General features: G+C 40.2%; 1 protein-coding gene across 3 annotated transcripts in view; it reads right to left on the reverse strand.

Moving 5' to 3' along the window:
- CPQ (carboxypeptidase Q) overlaps positions 1-17,463 on the reverse strand; it is a 587,968-nt gene that overhangs the window by 85,956 nt on the left and 484,549 nt on the right. For all 3 annotated transcript variants that reach the window (XM_062189499.1, XM_062189497.1, XM_062189496.1), the window contains exon 7: positions 11,438-11,639. In XM_062189499.1, coding sequence (XP_062045483.1) covers positions 11,438-11,639 — 202 coding nt within the window. The remainder of the gene's footprint in view (positions 1-11,437; positions 11,640-17,463) is intronic.

Raw genomic sequence — 17,463 nt, forward strand, 5'->3', positions numbered from 1 at the left:
GAATCTCAATTTTCCTCATATCAAGAACTATGTTTTTCAAGGGAAAATAGGCCAATCCTAGGTCCAGAGAGTCAATCTTGGTAGTGCAACTCCATTGCTGCTGCATGGTTTAGGCACAGATAAGTGTCACATTTTTGATTAATAAAACTAAGGAGAAACTGGTCTTAAAGTTCCTAGAAAAGATTTCTTACTCTTTTTTTTTAAAAAAAATATTTATTTGTATTTTATTTGAAAAGCGGTGTTACAGAGAAAGAATGAGAGATGCAGAGGGAGAGGGAGAGGGAGAAGGAGTGGCAGAAGGAGAGGGAGAGGGATTGGGAGAGAGAGAGAGAGAAAGAGAGAGAGAGAGACAGAGAGAGAGAGAGAGAAAGAGAGAGAGAGACAGAGAGAGAGAGAGAGAACTTTCCATCTGTTGGTTCACACCCCAAATGACCACAATGGCCTAGGTCTGAGCCAGACTGAAGCCAGGTGGCAGGAACTTCTTTCACGTCTCCCACATGTGTACAGCGGCCCAATCACACGGACCACCCTTTGCTGCTTTCCCAGGTGCATTAGCAAGGAGATGGATAGGAAGTGGAGCAGCTGGGATTTGAACCAGAGCTCATATAGGATGCCAACATTCTAGATAGTGGCTTTACCTGCTATGCTACAATGCCAGCCAAGGATTTCCTATTTTTAAAAAGGCATTTAAGTATGGACATTTTATCTTCTGCTACAGCATAATATGTGAGAATGTGTGACTTGGAACAACTACAGACATCTTGGGACCATGAGGGACAAGCCTGAAGACAAAAGTCAATATGCCAAGGATTGCAATGTGTCAGGATATAAACAACTAAGGTCCTTGATGTGGTTGGATGACTAAATTAAAGCATTCTGCAACCATCCACTCCAGAATTCTTTTAAAGTGAATTAAAAAAAAAACCTTACTGTTGTTCTTAGTTTTGGAATTCCATTTTCTTTTGCAGACTAAAGCATCCAGACTGATAACACTGATTTTCCAAAACTCTGGAAGCAGTGAACGAATTGGTGAAAAACGACAAGGAAAGCAGGTTGGTCTATTAGTAGGCAGGTGTAATAGGTATCAGTGAGACAAGGTCTGTGGGATACAGAGGAGGGAATGGGTTCCAGAAATAGGAAAGATTTGGAGTAAATAATAACTGGAAAACATTTGATTGTATGTCCTGGATGATTCTGAGGTTAACGGATCATGGTACCAGTTAATGAGATAAGGGACAAGGGCAGAGAAAGAACCCAGTGAACGCTTAGTGGAAATACCTGGTGGGTTACCATTCTCATTTTGTAAATGAGATAACCAAGTCTCACCCACTGGACTGTGTTGTCTGTGCAGACATTATCCCATCTATCTTCCTTAGCTACTTATTCCACAGGGTTATATAGTAGTTGATTACTAAGGATGTTTGATAATAAATGAGTGAGGCTTAGAAAAATTACGTCATTTGCACATATAAATATACTGAGAAGTTGGGCCGGCGCCGTGGCTCACTTGGCTAATCCTCCGCCTGCGGCACTGGTACCCCGGGTTCTAGTCCCAGTTGGGGTGCTGGATTCTGTCCTGGTTGCTCCTCTTCCAATCCAGCTCTCTGCTGTGGCCCGGGAGGGCAGTGGAGGATGGCCCAAGTGCTTGGGCCCTGCACCTGCATGGGATACCAGGAGGAAGCACCTGGCTCCTGACTTTGGATCGGCACAGTGCCGGCCGCAGTGGCCATTGGGGAGTGAACTAACGGAAAAGGAAGACCTTTCTCTCTGTCTCTCTCTCTCACTGTCTAACTCTATCTGTCAAAAAAATATATATACTGAGAAGTTATGAATCCAGAACAGATATTCAAAGCCTCTGACTCTTTCTGAGACACTATCTACCACAAACCAAGAGCATCAGAAGATGGTTCAGTCTCAGATTCTGAGGCAGAGAGGAAATTCTTATTGGCCATTATGGAGTAAGAGTAGGCTCACCTCCTTAGGTCACTTTAAGAGGATATCTAAGGGGCTTGTGCTGTGGCTTAGTGGGTTAAAGCCTCAGCCTGCAGGGCCAGCATCCCATATAGGTGTCAGTTTGAATCCAAACTGCTCCACTTCTGATCTAGCTCCCTGCTGATGCACCTGGGAAATCTGCAATTGACAGTCCTAGTGCTTGGGCCCCTGTATTCATGTGGGAGACCCAGGAGAAGCTCCTGCCTCCTGGATTCAGGCTGGTTCAGTCCTGGTTGTTGTGGCCATTTGGGAAGTAAACCAGCAGGTAGATTTCTCTCCTCTCTCTCTGTAACTCTGTCTTTCAAATAAATATTTTTTAAAGTGGGTATCTAACTTTTTCCCACCAGTGTATATTTTATGGAAGAATTCCTAAGGGTCTGCTCTGTGGCACAGCAGGTGGGGCTACGGCCTGCAGTGCTGGCATCTCATGTGGGAGCTGGTTCAGTCCAGGCTGCTTCACTTCTGATCCAGCTCTCTGCTATGGCCTGGGAAAGCAGTGGAAGATGGCCCAGGTCCTTGGGCTCCTGTACCCGTGTGGGAAACCTGGAAGAGGCTCCTGGCTCCTAGCTTTGGATCGGTGCAGTTCCAGCCATTTCAACCAGTTGGGGAGTAAACCAGCAGCTGGAAGACCTCTCTCTCTCTCTCTCTCTCTCTCTCTCTCTCTGCCACTCCTTCTCTCTCTGTGTAATTCTTACTTTCAAATAAATGGATGGATCTTTAAAAATAAAGAGAATTTATAAAGAAAAGTGTTCAAGACTAAAACATTTTGGGACATCTGAATGCCATGATTATACCCCATTAGTGATGTATTCAGAATGAAACGGACTCTACTCTTCCGTATCTGAAGCTTATATTTAAAGAATCACTGTGTACTTACTCCTCATGTGGGATCTCTGTCCTTAATGTGTTGTCCAATGTGAATTAATGCTGCAACTAGTACTCAAACAGTATTTTACACTTTATGTTCTGTGTGGGTGCAAACTGATGAAATCTTTACTTAATATATACTAAATCGATCTTCTGTATATAAAGATAATTGAAAATGAATCTTGATGTGAATAGAATGGGAGAGGGAGCGGGAGATGGGAGGGGTGCGAGTGGGAGGGAAGTTATGGGGGGGAAAAGCCATTGTAATCCATAAACTGTACTCTGGAAAATTATATTTACTAAATAAAAGTTAAAAAAAACAATCAGGCATTTACATGGAGAGCCTTTTCAGTATTCTGAATTGAATAGAGAGTACACATCACTGCAAATCATTTCTTGCATTCTTTTTGGAAGTGTCAGGAAACTGCTGCTTACCATTTTATGTGTGGGAATCATAGGGTACTAGAAATATTATTCAACACCTTCTCTTAGTCTTTGGGCTCTTAAGAGAAATGATCCTAATTGCTCTTCCTAAGTTATATAATTCTTCCAACATTTTTATAACTTTGTGGCTCTTTTCCCAACATTCTTTATTTCCTCTATTCTTAAGTGGAGGGACCAAAAGCTTGCAGTGTTATTTTCAATGTTTTATTTTCCTTCTCTCAAGTCAGGTTTACAGAGATGTAAATATTGCCAAACATTAAACTGAAAGTGATACAAGAGACAAACAAGTATAAATCATTGATTTAACCTCAAAGAAGTGATCATAGGGTATAGGTGTCAGGATGCACATATAAATAATAATTCTAATAACCCAAGAGCACAATCACAGATGTAACTCAAGTGCCATATTTCCAAATAAAGACTAGAAAGTGTTCTAGAAATTTACAAAGGCAATAGGGACCCATGTGGGTAAAATAGGATTCATCAACACCAGTAAATATAATACAGGGTGTGCCTCAAGGAATATCCAGGCTTTGGAGGGTGAGGAATATTGAAGGAGGTAGAAATGGGAGCAGGCTGGGGTATAAAGATATAGAACAGAAAGTTTACAGAAGAGAGGTTTTAATGGTAAGTACATCCAAGATACTTAGTTTCAAATATCCCCTCAAGAGATTCCAAGATAGTGGAATAGGGACAGGGTGGTCTGCTCTAGGCTAAGGGAAAATAGTAAAAAAGATAAATAAATAAAAGTGGAGAAAGTGCACTCTCAGGGGAGAGTTGCAGGGAAAACTACAGTGGAGATTCTGCAGAAAGAGAGGTGCTGTGGATCAATGTGGAAGCGGCAGACCACAGCAAGGAGCACAGACATAACACACGACCTGAGCAGTCCTGAGCCAGAGGAAGTGCCAGCTTTGGAGAGCAAGGTGAGATAAGACTGCCGCAGTCCATGCACTGGTGATGTAACTGGAGGGAGAGAATGGGGGTCTATGCTGTCTTTGAGTCTGGCCCACAGCCCTGAAGGGTACAGGGTGACAGCTCACCCAGAGAAAAAGAAAAAGGGCACATCTCTGTCTCCTCCCATCCCCCCAACAATAGTGCCCAGAGGTTTTAAGGGCAAGTTCATCCAAGATGAGAGAGGGCAGGTGACATTTTGGAAATAAGTAGGTAGCAGCTGCTGCAGCACTTGTGCAAAGCCAGCAAGTTGCAAGGCAGTTGCCATTTTGTCAGCAGAGGTAACCACAGCAGCTCCGGTACACATGCCTGGCAACAGGTGGGGAGAAGAAGCCATTCTGACATTAGTGCCAGCTGCAGAGATTTTTATATGCACATTGCACAACTGTGAAATGAGTAGGGCTGCAGCCAATGGGTATTATGCACATCGTGATCCAGGGATTTTACCAGAAGGAAAAGTCAATATTCCCTATTGAATTTGAGTCTGGTTTGTCAGATTGACAGAGGACTGGGTACACACATATGACTGTGAGGTGTCCCCAGCCTCTCAACACATCGCAGGCTCCGGGGTTTCAGGGCTCAAACCACCTAGGTAACCACAGGCAGATGGCTCAGGGAACATCTCAGCCTCTTTGTGGACAGGGAAAACTAGTAGGGTGGAGTGGATACTCTACACCCTGTTACTGTGGGAGCCTTGAGTGCTAAGACCATGGGAACTCTGTGACTACATAAGAGGGCACAGGGTGTAGTGGGTTCTCTGACAATCACTATGTGCAGCTCCACTTGCTCAGAACTGATTGCCTGGGGTGGGTCACTGCTGCAAGATGTGAGCTCACACTGAGGGCTGCACAGATCCTTTGAGCTGTTCATGTGGAAGCATGGATGAGTACTGTACTCAATGAAGGCTAACACCCAGGCTTTGATCACCTTGGAAGAGAGGAAGTGAGGGTATGATTACACCAACAGGGGTGACCATGCCCCATCTCCTATTAACAAAAGGAGATCTAACATGCCCGACTTGGGTGTCACCTTAGCACACATCTAGCACACACCTCTGAATATTCACTGAAAGAGCAGACATTCCACTGAGGTATAGTTCAAAGATAAAGCCATCAGAGGAAAAAACCAACAGGTATCTCCAAATGCCTAAAAATAAAATCATAAATTCAAGAAACAAGAATAAGGAAGACAACATTCCCGCCCCTCAAAGAAACATAACAACATTTCAATATTAGAATGTGAAGATGAAATTCTGGAAAAGGAATTCAAAAGAATAATCATAGGATTACTCAGAAACAAATTAAATAAATTGATATATGATATGAAAGAAAAATTTCCCCACAGAATTAAGATGTTAAACAGAAATCAAAATGAAATTTCAGAAATGAAGAATTCAATAGGTCAAATAAAAAATGTGATGGAAAGCTTTAACAATAGAATCAGTGAGGCAGAAGAAAGAAAATCTGAACTAGAAGACAAATTTTTGGAAAATTTTCAGTCAGACCAAAAAAAAAGAAAAAAAATTAGAAAAATTAAAAGCATTATTGGAGATTTATGGGATATTATCAGATGACCCAACATATGAGTCTTAGGAGTTCCTGAAGGTGTGGAAAGAGAGTAAAGTAGAAGGAAGATTGAGTGAAATAATTACAGAAAATTTCCCTAATTTGGAGAAAGAAAAGGATGTCCAAGTACATACAATTCCTAATAGATATGACCAGAAAAGATCTTCACCACGACCCATTGTAGTCACAGTTTCAACAGTAAAACATAAAGAAAAGACCCTAAAATGTGCACAAGAGAAACCCCAGATTACTTTCAGAGGATCTCCAATTAGACATACACAGATGACTTCTCATCAGAAACTCTACAGGCTAGGAGTGAATGGAGAGACATAAGTCCAAGTCTTAAGAGAAAAAAAACTGTTATCCAGAATACTATATCCTGCAAAGTTATCATTTATGAATGAAAGAGAAATAAAGCCCTTTCATAACAAACAGAAATTAAAAGAATTTGTCACCATTCATCCAGACTTACACAAGATGCTTAAGGATGTGCTGCACACAGAAACACAGAAAGAGAATCATCATTATGAAAGAATGTGAATGCAAAAAAACCTCCCAGTAAAAGTACAAAGGAAATCCAAAGTAAACAATAGGAATATTTAAGGAAACATGGCAGGGACAAATCATTACTTATCAATAGTAGCCTTGAATATAAATGGCCTAAATTCTCAAGTTAAAATGGCTGAATGTATTAAAATTCAAGACCCATCTATTTGCTGCCTACAAGAAACACACCTTACAAACAGAGAAACATACAGACTTAAAGGATGGAAAAAGATATTCCATGCTAACAGAAAGCAAAAAAAGAGCAGGTGAAGTCATCCTATTATCAGACAACATAAACTTTAACACAAAAACTGTTAAAAGAGACAAAGAATGACACTATATAATGATTAAAGAAGCAACTGAACAAGAAGTAGTGACTATAAAAATGTATATGCACCTAATTACAGGGCACCTGGCTATTTAAAAGAAATATTAATGGAATCAAGAAACTCCACAACATCAAAACAAACAACCCACTTAAGAGATGGGCCAAGGACCTCAATAGACATTTTTCAAAAAGAGGAAATCAAAAGGGCCAACAGACACATGAAAAAATGTTCAAGATCACTAGCAATCAGGGAAATGCAAATCAAAACCACAATGAGGTTTCCCCTCACCCCGGTTAGAATGGCTCACATTCAGAAATCTACCAACAATGGATGCTGGAGAGGATGTGGGGGAAAAGGGACACTAACCCACTGTTGGTGGGAATGCAAACTGGTTAAGCCACTATGGAAGTCAGTCTGGAGATTCCTCAGAAACCTGAATATAACCCTACCATACAACCCAGCCATCCCACTCCTTGGAATTTACCCAAAGGAAATTAAATTGGCAAACGAAAAAGCTGTCTGCACATTAATGTTTATTGCAGCTCAATTCACAATAGCTAAGACCTGGAACCAACCCAAATGCCCATCAACAGTAGACTGGATAAAGAAATTATGGGACATGTACTCTATGGAATACCATACAGCAGTCAAAAACAATGAAATCCGGTCATTTGGAACAAGATGGAGGAATCTGGAAAACATCATGCTGAGTGAATTAAGCCAGTCCCAAAAGGACAAATATCATATGTTCTCCCTGATTGGTGACAACTGAGCACCAAAGGGGAAACCTGTTGAAGTGAAATGGACACTATGAGAAACAGAGACTTGATAAGCTCTTGTCCTGACTGATGTACAATGTATCACTTTATGCATTTTAGCATTTTTTTCTTCTAGTACTATTGGTTGAACTCTGTAATTAACACACAGTTACTCTTAGGTGTTTAAATTTAACTGAAAAGTGATTGTTGTGAAATATAAGAGTGGGAATAAGAGAGGGAGGAGATGTACAATTTGGGGCATGCTCAATCGGACTTGCCCCAAATGGTGGAGTTAGAAATGTGCCAGGGAATTCCAGTACAATCCCATCAAGGTGGCATGTACCAATGCCATCTCACTAGTCCAAGTGATCTGTTTCAGTTCACAATTGGTCACTCTGATAGGTCTAAGAGTCAAAGGGATCACACAAACAAGACTAGTGTCTGCTTATACTAACTGATAGAAGCAAAAAGGGAGAGAACAATCCATCATGGGAAGCGAGATACACAGCAGACTCATAGAATGGCAGATGTCCTAAATAGCACTCTGGCCTCAGAATCAGCCCTTAAGGCATTCGGATCTGGCTCAAGGACCCATGAGAGTATTTTAGGCATGGAAAGCCAAGACACTCTGGAAAAAATAAAAGAAGACCTAAATGAAAAATCTCTGTGAGTGAGATCCCAGTGGAAAGAATGGGGCATCAAAGAAGGAGGTACCTTTCTCTGAAGGGAGGAGAGAATTTCCACTTTGACTATGACCTTGTCGGAATAAGATCGAAGTCGGCAAACCCTAAAGGCTTCCATAGCCTTGGCAACTCATGACTAGAGCCTAGGGAGATTACTGACGCCATAAACAAGAGTGTCAAATTGTTAAGTCAACAACAGGAGTCACTGTGCACTTACTTCTCACGTGGGATCTGTCCTTAATGTGTTGTCCAATGTGAAGTAATGCTATAACTAGTACTGAAACAGTATTTTACACTTTGTGCTTCTGTGTAGGTGCAAACTGATGAAATCTTTACTTAATATATACTAAATCGATCTTTTGTATATAAAGATAATTGAAAATGAATCTTGATGTGAATGGAATGGGAGAGGGAGTGGGAGATGGGGGGCTGTGAGTGGGAGGGAAATTATGGGGGGAAGCCATTGTAATCCATAAACTGTACTTTGGAAATTTATATTTACTAAATAAAAAAAAGAAATATTAGTGGATCTAAACGGAGACACAGACTACAATACAATTGTAATGGGGGACTTCAACATTCCACGTTCATTAGTGGACAGATCAACCAGACTGAAAATCAACAAAGAAACAACAGAGCTAATAAACACTACGGAGCAAATTGATCTGATATCTACAGAAATTTTCATCCCACACTTGCAGAATACACATTCATGTTTATTGCTGCTTAATTCACAATAACTAAGATATGGAATCAACCTAGATGTCCATCAGCTGAAGACTGGATAAAGAAATTATAGTATGTATACACTATGGGAAACTACCCAGACATAAAAAAAATGAAATCCTGTCATTTGCAACAAAATGGATGCAACTTGAAACCATTATAGTTAGTGAAATAAGCCAGTCCCAAAAAGATAAATACCATGTTTTCCTTGATCTGTGTTAGCTAATAAATTACCTAAAATATTATCTGGGACTGAAATTGACACTTTGAGATGCAATGATTTTGAATAGCCCTCATCTCAGCTGTTGAGGAAGTGTTTTTTTTTTTTCTCCACACTCTTTGTTGAACTCTTTACTTCGTGCAGGGTTAATCTTATGAGTATAAAATTAATGGAAAACAGATCTTTGTAAATAAAATAAGAGTGGGAATAGAAGAGAGAGGAGGAAGAAGGGTGGGAGTACAGGCAGGAGGAAAGGAAGGGTGGAAAGCATCACTATGTTCTTGAATATGTTTATAGGAAATACATGAAATTTGTACATATACTTTAAATAAAATTAAAAAAATAGAAGGGCATGGTGGAATATAAAAAAATTTCCCCCAACAAAGCCTTATATTTGTGTTGATAGCTATACTATCTGTTATGGATTTCACCTAGATCCTCTCTTCAAACATTATACTTTTAAAAATTGATGTTTGTCTTTTATAATTTTTTTTTTTTTTTGACAGGCAGAGTGGACAGTGAGAGAGAGACAGAGAGAAAGGTCTTCCTTTGCCATTGGTTCACCCTCCAATGGCCGCCGCGGTAGGCGCGCTGCGGCCGGCGCACCGCGCTGTTCCGATGGCAGGAGCCAGGTGCTTCTCCTGGTCTCCCATGGGGTGCAGGGCCCAAGGACTTGGGCCATCCTCCACTGCACTCCCTGGCCACAGCAGAGAGCTGGCCTGGAAGAGGGGCAACCGGGACAGGATCGGTGCCCCGACCGGGACTAGAACCCGGTGTGCCGGCGCCGCAAGGCGGAGGATTAGCCTGTTGAGCCACGGCGCCGGCCTGTCTTTTATAATTAATGAAAATCATATTGAATTTTAATTCTTTCTGTGCTCTCAATTAACATGTCGGTATTCAGTATAAAAGGAACATCAAAAAAAAAAAATTGCGACCTGGTCATCAAATACTCCATATGGTGACCTCAGATTGCAGAAATGTAATAGGCATAGAGTATGATAGGCACACAATAAATGCTTATTGAATCAATGGAATAAAGAATAGAAAAAGAAAAAATAGGATGGATGGGATTTGGAAATATCATTTATCACTAACTTTTCAATGGTTAGCTGTGCAGTTATTTAAATCATAACTTATTAAGTATTTTGGATCTTATCCTCAGGTTTAAGTCATAATGATGTGCCTGGTGTTCAAAAGTACAGAGGACACAACAGGTTTATTCTTTTCTTTTTCAAATCAACTGTGGGTCTTAGTATTTTCTAAAGTTCATGTAATGTTCAGTAAGTAACAAGTCATAGCATTAACAGCTTTATTGTTTCTTCTAGGAATGGTCAGAACTTGAAATATCAAAATACAGCCCAAAAGCAATAAAGGGAAGACAGCAATAATTGGGTTCTATCTTATAATCCTCTAACGGAAATAAAGAATTCCAGGAAACATTCCTGGTAGTCCAAATGAATTACTGACTTTATATAACCCTTTCTGATCTACAGAGGTAGAGAGGGGAGTGGAACAAGGAATGTGGGAAGAAATAAGAAGTTATTTACAATAACAAACTCCTTTCTCCCAGAGGTAAATTATTCTTCTGGAATAGGAATGAACTTAAATCCTTTGCATAAGCAATAGCTGAGTAAGATAAACATTTCAGACACTGCCAGAGACTTGGAAGGCCATCTTCGCATTCCAGACTCCCCTGTGTTGTTGCATATTGTGGGAAAGGGGCCACCAGCCTGGAGGCCAAAATGGCCCGTTCTCAGGCTGATTTCTGCCCTAATATCAGGTAGTTATTTATTACCCACCCCCCAGTCTGTTTATCTGCAAAATAGGGCTAGCTGTATCTCCTTCATAGGATGGCTAACAAAAATGCAGTGTCTGCAAAAAACTCACTGATCAGACTAAATCAGTTTATGCCCAATCTCTTGAAAGGCATCTTTACATTAAGAAAAAATAATTAGCAGGAAGTACCCTCAACCCCTGCAAAGAACGTGTCTTTAATTGTTACATTTCAGATAATACAGTATCTGGTTAGGAAACTTATTTATGCATAACACAGGGCTAGAACCAGAAGGATATCATTAATAACAATTGCCTCTACTTTATTTCCCAAATGGTTGTGAGGCCACTTGTGCTAAAACCATCACAGATATCTCTTACAACAAAAAAACACATAAAATGATAAGTGCTTTTATCCCAAATTTGGAAATCATCAGATTATACATTATAGACAAAAGCTAAAGATTTCTGCATATGAACTGGCCCCCTGGTATCCATTGTGCTATAGAATGAATAGAAATAAGATAGAAATTTTATTTTAAATAAGTATATTAAGAGCACTAACTTCATCTTTTGGTCTTACCAGGTACTCCATTTTGAATCCAAAAGTTAATGTCTGCACCTTCTCCACCACTGAAGACCTGGGTGATGTTGAGGGGCTGCAGCAGGCTCATGACCTCCTCCATAATGGCTCTGGCTTTTTCACTGCCAGTGAATTGCAGCCCAGTGGGTAAAAAAGTTCCTGAGTCAGACTCCATCACAAGACTGTAGTTGGAAATATTTACCTAAACAAAAGAGAAAAAATGTTTTATTTGTATCTGTATCTTCTGCGCTTTCTCCTTGGGAACGATCAAATACCCATGGCCAAATACCTGTCTCCTCATAAGTTGTTGTCGGGACACATGTTGCTCTGCCTGGTTTTGAGTCTGGTCTGTGTATTACCTAACAATTCTGAGATGCACATTTACTCATGTTAGGATTTGCCAAAATCAGAGTTGACTTATAAGCATTTAAAATCTATAATGAAGGGGAAATATAAAGCTTCTTATTAAAGTTGCCTAAGCATTTCTACTAACAATAATACTCTTTCAACTGGTTTTCTTATGTGTTAACTGGGTGCTAGTATACAACTCCTTCAGAATGGCAGGGATCTCCAAACAGTGTTAGCCAGCTCACACAAAAGGGGGTATATGCTCTGTGGATTTACTTCTTTGCACCTTTTCCTTCTAAACAAACATTGTATCTTATTTTAATTGTGAATTCTGCCAAAGCTTAAAGACATCAAACTGGCAGGTTTGTCTTCGGTTTCTGATTTTGTTGCTACTCCATCTGCTGAATCCCCAGGGAAGGTGGTAATAGACCAAGACATGAAACACTGCTCTCCCTAGTGTAAAACCACAGCCCCCTAATCCCAGGCAACTCTGCCAGGCCACTAGTTTGTAAACCCTTTCTAAATAAAGTCTGGTAAAATGGTACACAGTGATTTCATGTAGCTGGTATTGTTAACGCAAGAGTTTAGAAAATAACGTGCTGCTGACAGGTTGCACAGATAAATTACTACCCAGTTATAAGACTTGCAGGTTTAAGGCCCTTCAGGCTAGCCAGATCATCTGTTTCCCCGGAGCCATGCCTTTCTTCAAGGTTGAGTTATTCCCAAGCTCTCCTTGGTCAGCTCTACTACTCATTCCTCATTATTCACCTAGTAAAAATCAATAATAACATTTGTACAGTACTTCCAGAGAGCTTTCACAATTGCAATATCCTTTGGTCTTCTTTGACAACCCATAAAATAGACAAAGCATGTTTATGGTTGATGTTTTACAGGGAGACTGGAGGATCAGAGTGGTCAACTGATTCGCTCAGTATCACATATTTGGCAAATGGTAGAGCTGGCTCTGAAATTCTGTGCTTTCCAGAAGTCTACATTGCCATTGCCAGCATGGGACGGAGTGGTAAGTAACACTTGTTTTACATTAAAATGGATTTTCACTTACATAACAACTTGAAGCTTACATAAGTATTTTTTTTTTCTAAAGCAGATTTCTTTTACAAGGATTTCCTAACTCCTTGTGGTGCAGGAAGAAGCATACTGTGATTACAAAGGCAAGGGCAGTGAGGGTTCTAAGGAAGGATGTTGCCAGCATTTAAAGGTCAGAACCCAGGGCCCCAGGACACCACCACATTGTAGTGGTGTTATTAATGATGAGAAAGTTAAAACAGCAGAAGTCTGCTCTCATTTCCACTCTTGCTTCTAAGGGATTTCTGTCTTTGTGATGATTTCCAGTCAAAGACTCAAGACATCCATAATAAAGGGCCACCTCAGCTTTCAGCTGTGGCTACTGCATGATGTAGCATGATTAGAGTTAGTAACATGTAAAACGTCTGCTTTCATGTCTTCCATTCAGTGCTCATCTAACAAGATCATGGATGCCAGGTCAGCAAGTGGACATGTGATTTGGCAGTCTTTCTCTTTACTGTATGCCTTGCTATACCACCCACCCCACAACCCCGAACTCTTCCTCTCCCCTGCAAAAAAGAGAAAAAAATTGCAATTGATCTTGCAAATGAAAACAGAATTGGGAAATCTTGGATGTAAGGTTTCCCATACCACATCCATCCTTGCAACAAGAACATCAGGCAAAATGCTCCTAATTATGTATTATTTTGGTTAAAAGGGGAGCTAGTTAGCAGTTTGGCTGTCAGATACAACACTATTAAATTTTTTGGTGACATGGACACAGCCCTGGACCCCCTGTTTTATTCCTGACTAAGCTACTGACATACTAGGCTACTGAGGTGGGTGACTGACCTCTCCCTCTGTCCCCAAGGCATTTAACCTTGGCCCCTGCTTCCTCCACTGGTTGGGATGATGCTGTTTCCAAAGTTTGAAAGAGCTTTGTGCTCATGAGCCTGTGTTTATGGAGCACTGGACACCTTTAAAGAAAAGACTTTTGTGGACCAAAGTGAGCAGGGACTGGGGAGTCCACAGTTTGTGAATGTCAATGTGCACTGTCATAGGATATTGATAGGAATACAGTGAATAATTTGAAAAAAAGAACTTTCAAAGGCACATAAATATGGCACCCATTTTAACAGGGAGATAAAGAATATTGGCTTCAGAATTACCCACACTGGGTTTGATCTTCCTCCAAACCAATTTTTAGCTGTGTGACTTTGTGGACAGTCTTTGTAGCCTTTCAGTTTCTTCGTGAAATGGGTATGACCATGGGACTTAGCTTATTGGAGTTGAAAGAAAGAGTGCATTGCAAAGCCTAACACATAATTAGTGCTTGATAAACAGCAACGTAATTTCCATTACTATTGTTAGCACTAAACATCAATATTGTTCAGATGGTCAAGGATGGACCCCATATATACCACTATGTTTCCTGATGATAATGAAGATAGGCAGCATTTTTGTAGTGCTTCCAACAATCCAGGCATAATTGTGAAATGCTTTTTTTACTCAAATGCTCATTCCCTTTAATTTTCACAGTTGTTCTATGAGATAAGAAGTATTATATGACTGTTTCTCTTTTCACAGATGAAGCAACTTAGGTTTAGTCAGGCTATATAATTTTCCCAATGTTACCTAGTGTGCAGCCAGAATTCAAACCAACAGGTCTGCCTCTACCAGTGTGGGCATTCAGCCCCTCTACCTACTGCCTGTCTCTTGAGGGTCATTCCCAACCATCTGGTCACAAGTTTTAATGTTTAATTCTGAAATAGGGAGACTGTCATTCAACCAATGTAGGGATTAAAATTTTTTCATGATCATAACAGAAGTTCTTCTTGTACAGAATTAATGGTCTTCATTAACAAAGCAATTTAATTAAGCAGAGAGGAATGAAAAAATACAAAAAAAAAAAAACCTCCAATTTCCTCCCAAATAGGAATAAAACACCTAAAATAATAAACCATCTTTTCAAGCCAAATGAAACAGAATGTGTAGATATCAGTAAGTCAGAATGCTGGCATAGGTGGAGAAATGTTGCATTTCCATTCATGTAAAATAGTATTAGCTGCTGCTAATGTGACGGCAGCATTCTATTGTTTTCTATTTATATATAAACATCTCCATATGTTTTCAATAAAGAACTAAGGAAACAAACCACCCACCGTCCATGACACTGCCTTACTCCACATTTACGGAGTCATTATCTAATTGCTAGCACATGGTGAATGAGTTGGGCAAACAAAATGTTTCTGCACAAAGAAACTGGAAAGAACAGCCAGGGCCCTGGGCTATTAGAACTGCTGTTCCTCCTATGGGATGTGTTGTCACAAGCATCCTGTACTTTAGTTTGTCATGAGTTGTTGGGGACACACTCAACATGGATGTGAAATGCTGATTGTAGCTATTGACAGGGCGCTGAGCTGTGCTCCTTTTACTCAACCCATTTTAGCAACTGGAATGAGATACACATCCTCTTGTTTACTGTGTGTGGGAAGAAACCTGCTTCTAGAGACTCAGTGTTTTGTGGCTGAGATAACAGCACAGACTGAGACAAGCTGAGGCAAATATGTACAGAAGAGGAGGCTAAGCAGCCCCATTTTTTTTTTTTTTTTGTGAAACCCTCAGTTTGTTTTCTTAATAAAGAAACAGCCCTTTACTAAGGGCCAAGGGACTGCCTGCCATCCATTGCCAGATAATGGGCACAATGTGGTGCAGAGGAATGCTCTTAGGTAACCTGCTAGTTAGGATTTCGGATCAGTTAATATCTGCTCAGTCTTAAGGATTCATAACTACGTATTTTGTTACAGTCACATCTTACAACACTTCTCTTTATTTTACCCTGTTTTTAAAGGGTCAGGCTACTCTGCCAAAAAACAATTTGGTAACCATTAGCATTCTTTGAGTACAACGTAAGATTTAAAAGGAGAAAAGTGTTTAAAATACATATTGCATGTTCTAAAGTGTTTGCTTGTTAATGTAAACACACGGATAATGTTTGTGTTCTTTACTTTTTGAAAATCCCAGAAACATGGATCCAAGTTCAATAACATGTCTTCTCCTAAGATTGGTTTCTTTGTTTAAAAGCTCTTATTTTCTCAAGACCTAGAGAAAATAACCTATGAGCATACCACGGGAAAATAAACTCATGAATATGTCTTTGGTTTTGGCCTAGAGTGACATACACATTCCAAAATCATGAAAAAAGACATTCCTAATTATTTTAATTATTCATGTAGCCTCCTCAATTCAGTATTCAAGGAAGTACACTCCACAGTGACACAGGGCCAAACCTCAGTACCACTTTTGTGCCCCAGAAAAATGTTAGTATTTTACAGATGATGGTGGTGATGTTGTTTGGTCAGATGTAGGTTCAAAATAAGCTCAGAAGCAAATCATCTTATGATGGGTATACTAGGTTGCTGCAATCATATTTTGCAGCTGTGCCAATGAGGGTGGAATCCCAGTTTCTGGGGGTGAATGTCATGGTTCTTCACAGAGCTTCAGCTCAAACAACTGTCATGATTGGATTATAGATGGACCTGTTTCTCCTGAGATACAAAGTAAAAAAAAAACAAAAAACAGAAACCCCAAAATGACTTTCCTGTCTGGACAGGTCTACCCTGAAGTTCAGGCTTTTATTTCTGACAGTGAGCAGCATTCAGTTTTGAATGGCCTTGAGTATACCCAAGGAAGGGTCAGGAAAGGGATGATGACAAGGTGGGGTGCCATAAGTTATTTTTATTTGACAGCTAAACTGGCTGTAGCTTGGGGAAAAAGGGCAGTCCTGGGCAAGTTACATTAGTACTAAAATTACAGACAACTATCGTGGTTCCATACCATTGTGCCTGAAGAGGGGAACAGAGTGAGTATCTTCTGGAGATCCCCTGCAGCCCTATCATTCAGGTTGTGCACAGAGGCATTTTGTTGAGAGACAGATCTGTGCTTTCAGGCCACCCAGTTTTTACAATGTCTTTGAAGCACTCTAGATCTCAGAGGGCTTTCTTTCTAGGCTAGTTAATGTCCAGGGTTAGCTCTTAAGCTTACTGAAACACATGATTCTGCTATAAATGTCATCATGGTAATGACAGAGCTCAAGAAGGCTAAAAATATGACATGAGTATTGGTTAAAAGAAGTATTTCGTTTATATCGTATAGGAAATACCACTGTATTTACTTTGCTTTTGGGGAAAGCAGAATGCCATATCCAGGGTATCTGAGGAGCCAGGAGCTTCATCCAGGTCTTCCATGTAGAAGCAGGGGTACAAGTACGTGGGCCATATTGCATTGCTTTCCCAGGTGCATTAGCAGGGAGTTGGATTGTAGGTGGAGCAGCTGAGATTCGAACTGGTACCCAGATGGGATTCTAGTGCTACAAGAGGAGGTTAACTGGCTGCACCACAGAGGACCCCCCCACCCATTTCTTTCTTTAATGTTTTGTAATTTTCATTGTGGAAATTTTTCACATCATTTGTTAAATTTATTCCAAGGTATTTAAATTTTTTTGTAGCTCTTTTGAATGGCACTGATATTACAGGTTTTTTCACATCCATGGTACTGTCTGTGTATATAAAGGCTATTGATTTTTGGGTGTTGATTTTATACACGGCAACTTTACCAAATTCTATTATGAGTTTCAACAGCCTCCTAGCAGA

Source organism: Lepus europaeus, chromosome 4 (genome assembly GCF_033115175.1).
Source record: "Lepus europaeus isolate LE1 chromosome 4, mLepTim1.pri, whole genome shotgun sequence".
Taxonomy (NCBI): Eukaryota; Metazoa; Chordata; class Mammalia; order Lagomorpha; family Leporidae; genus Lepus; species Lepus europaeus.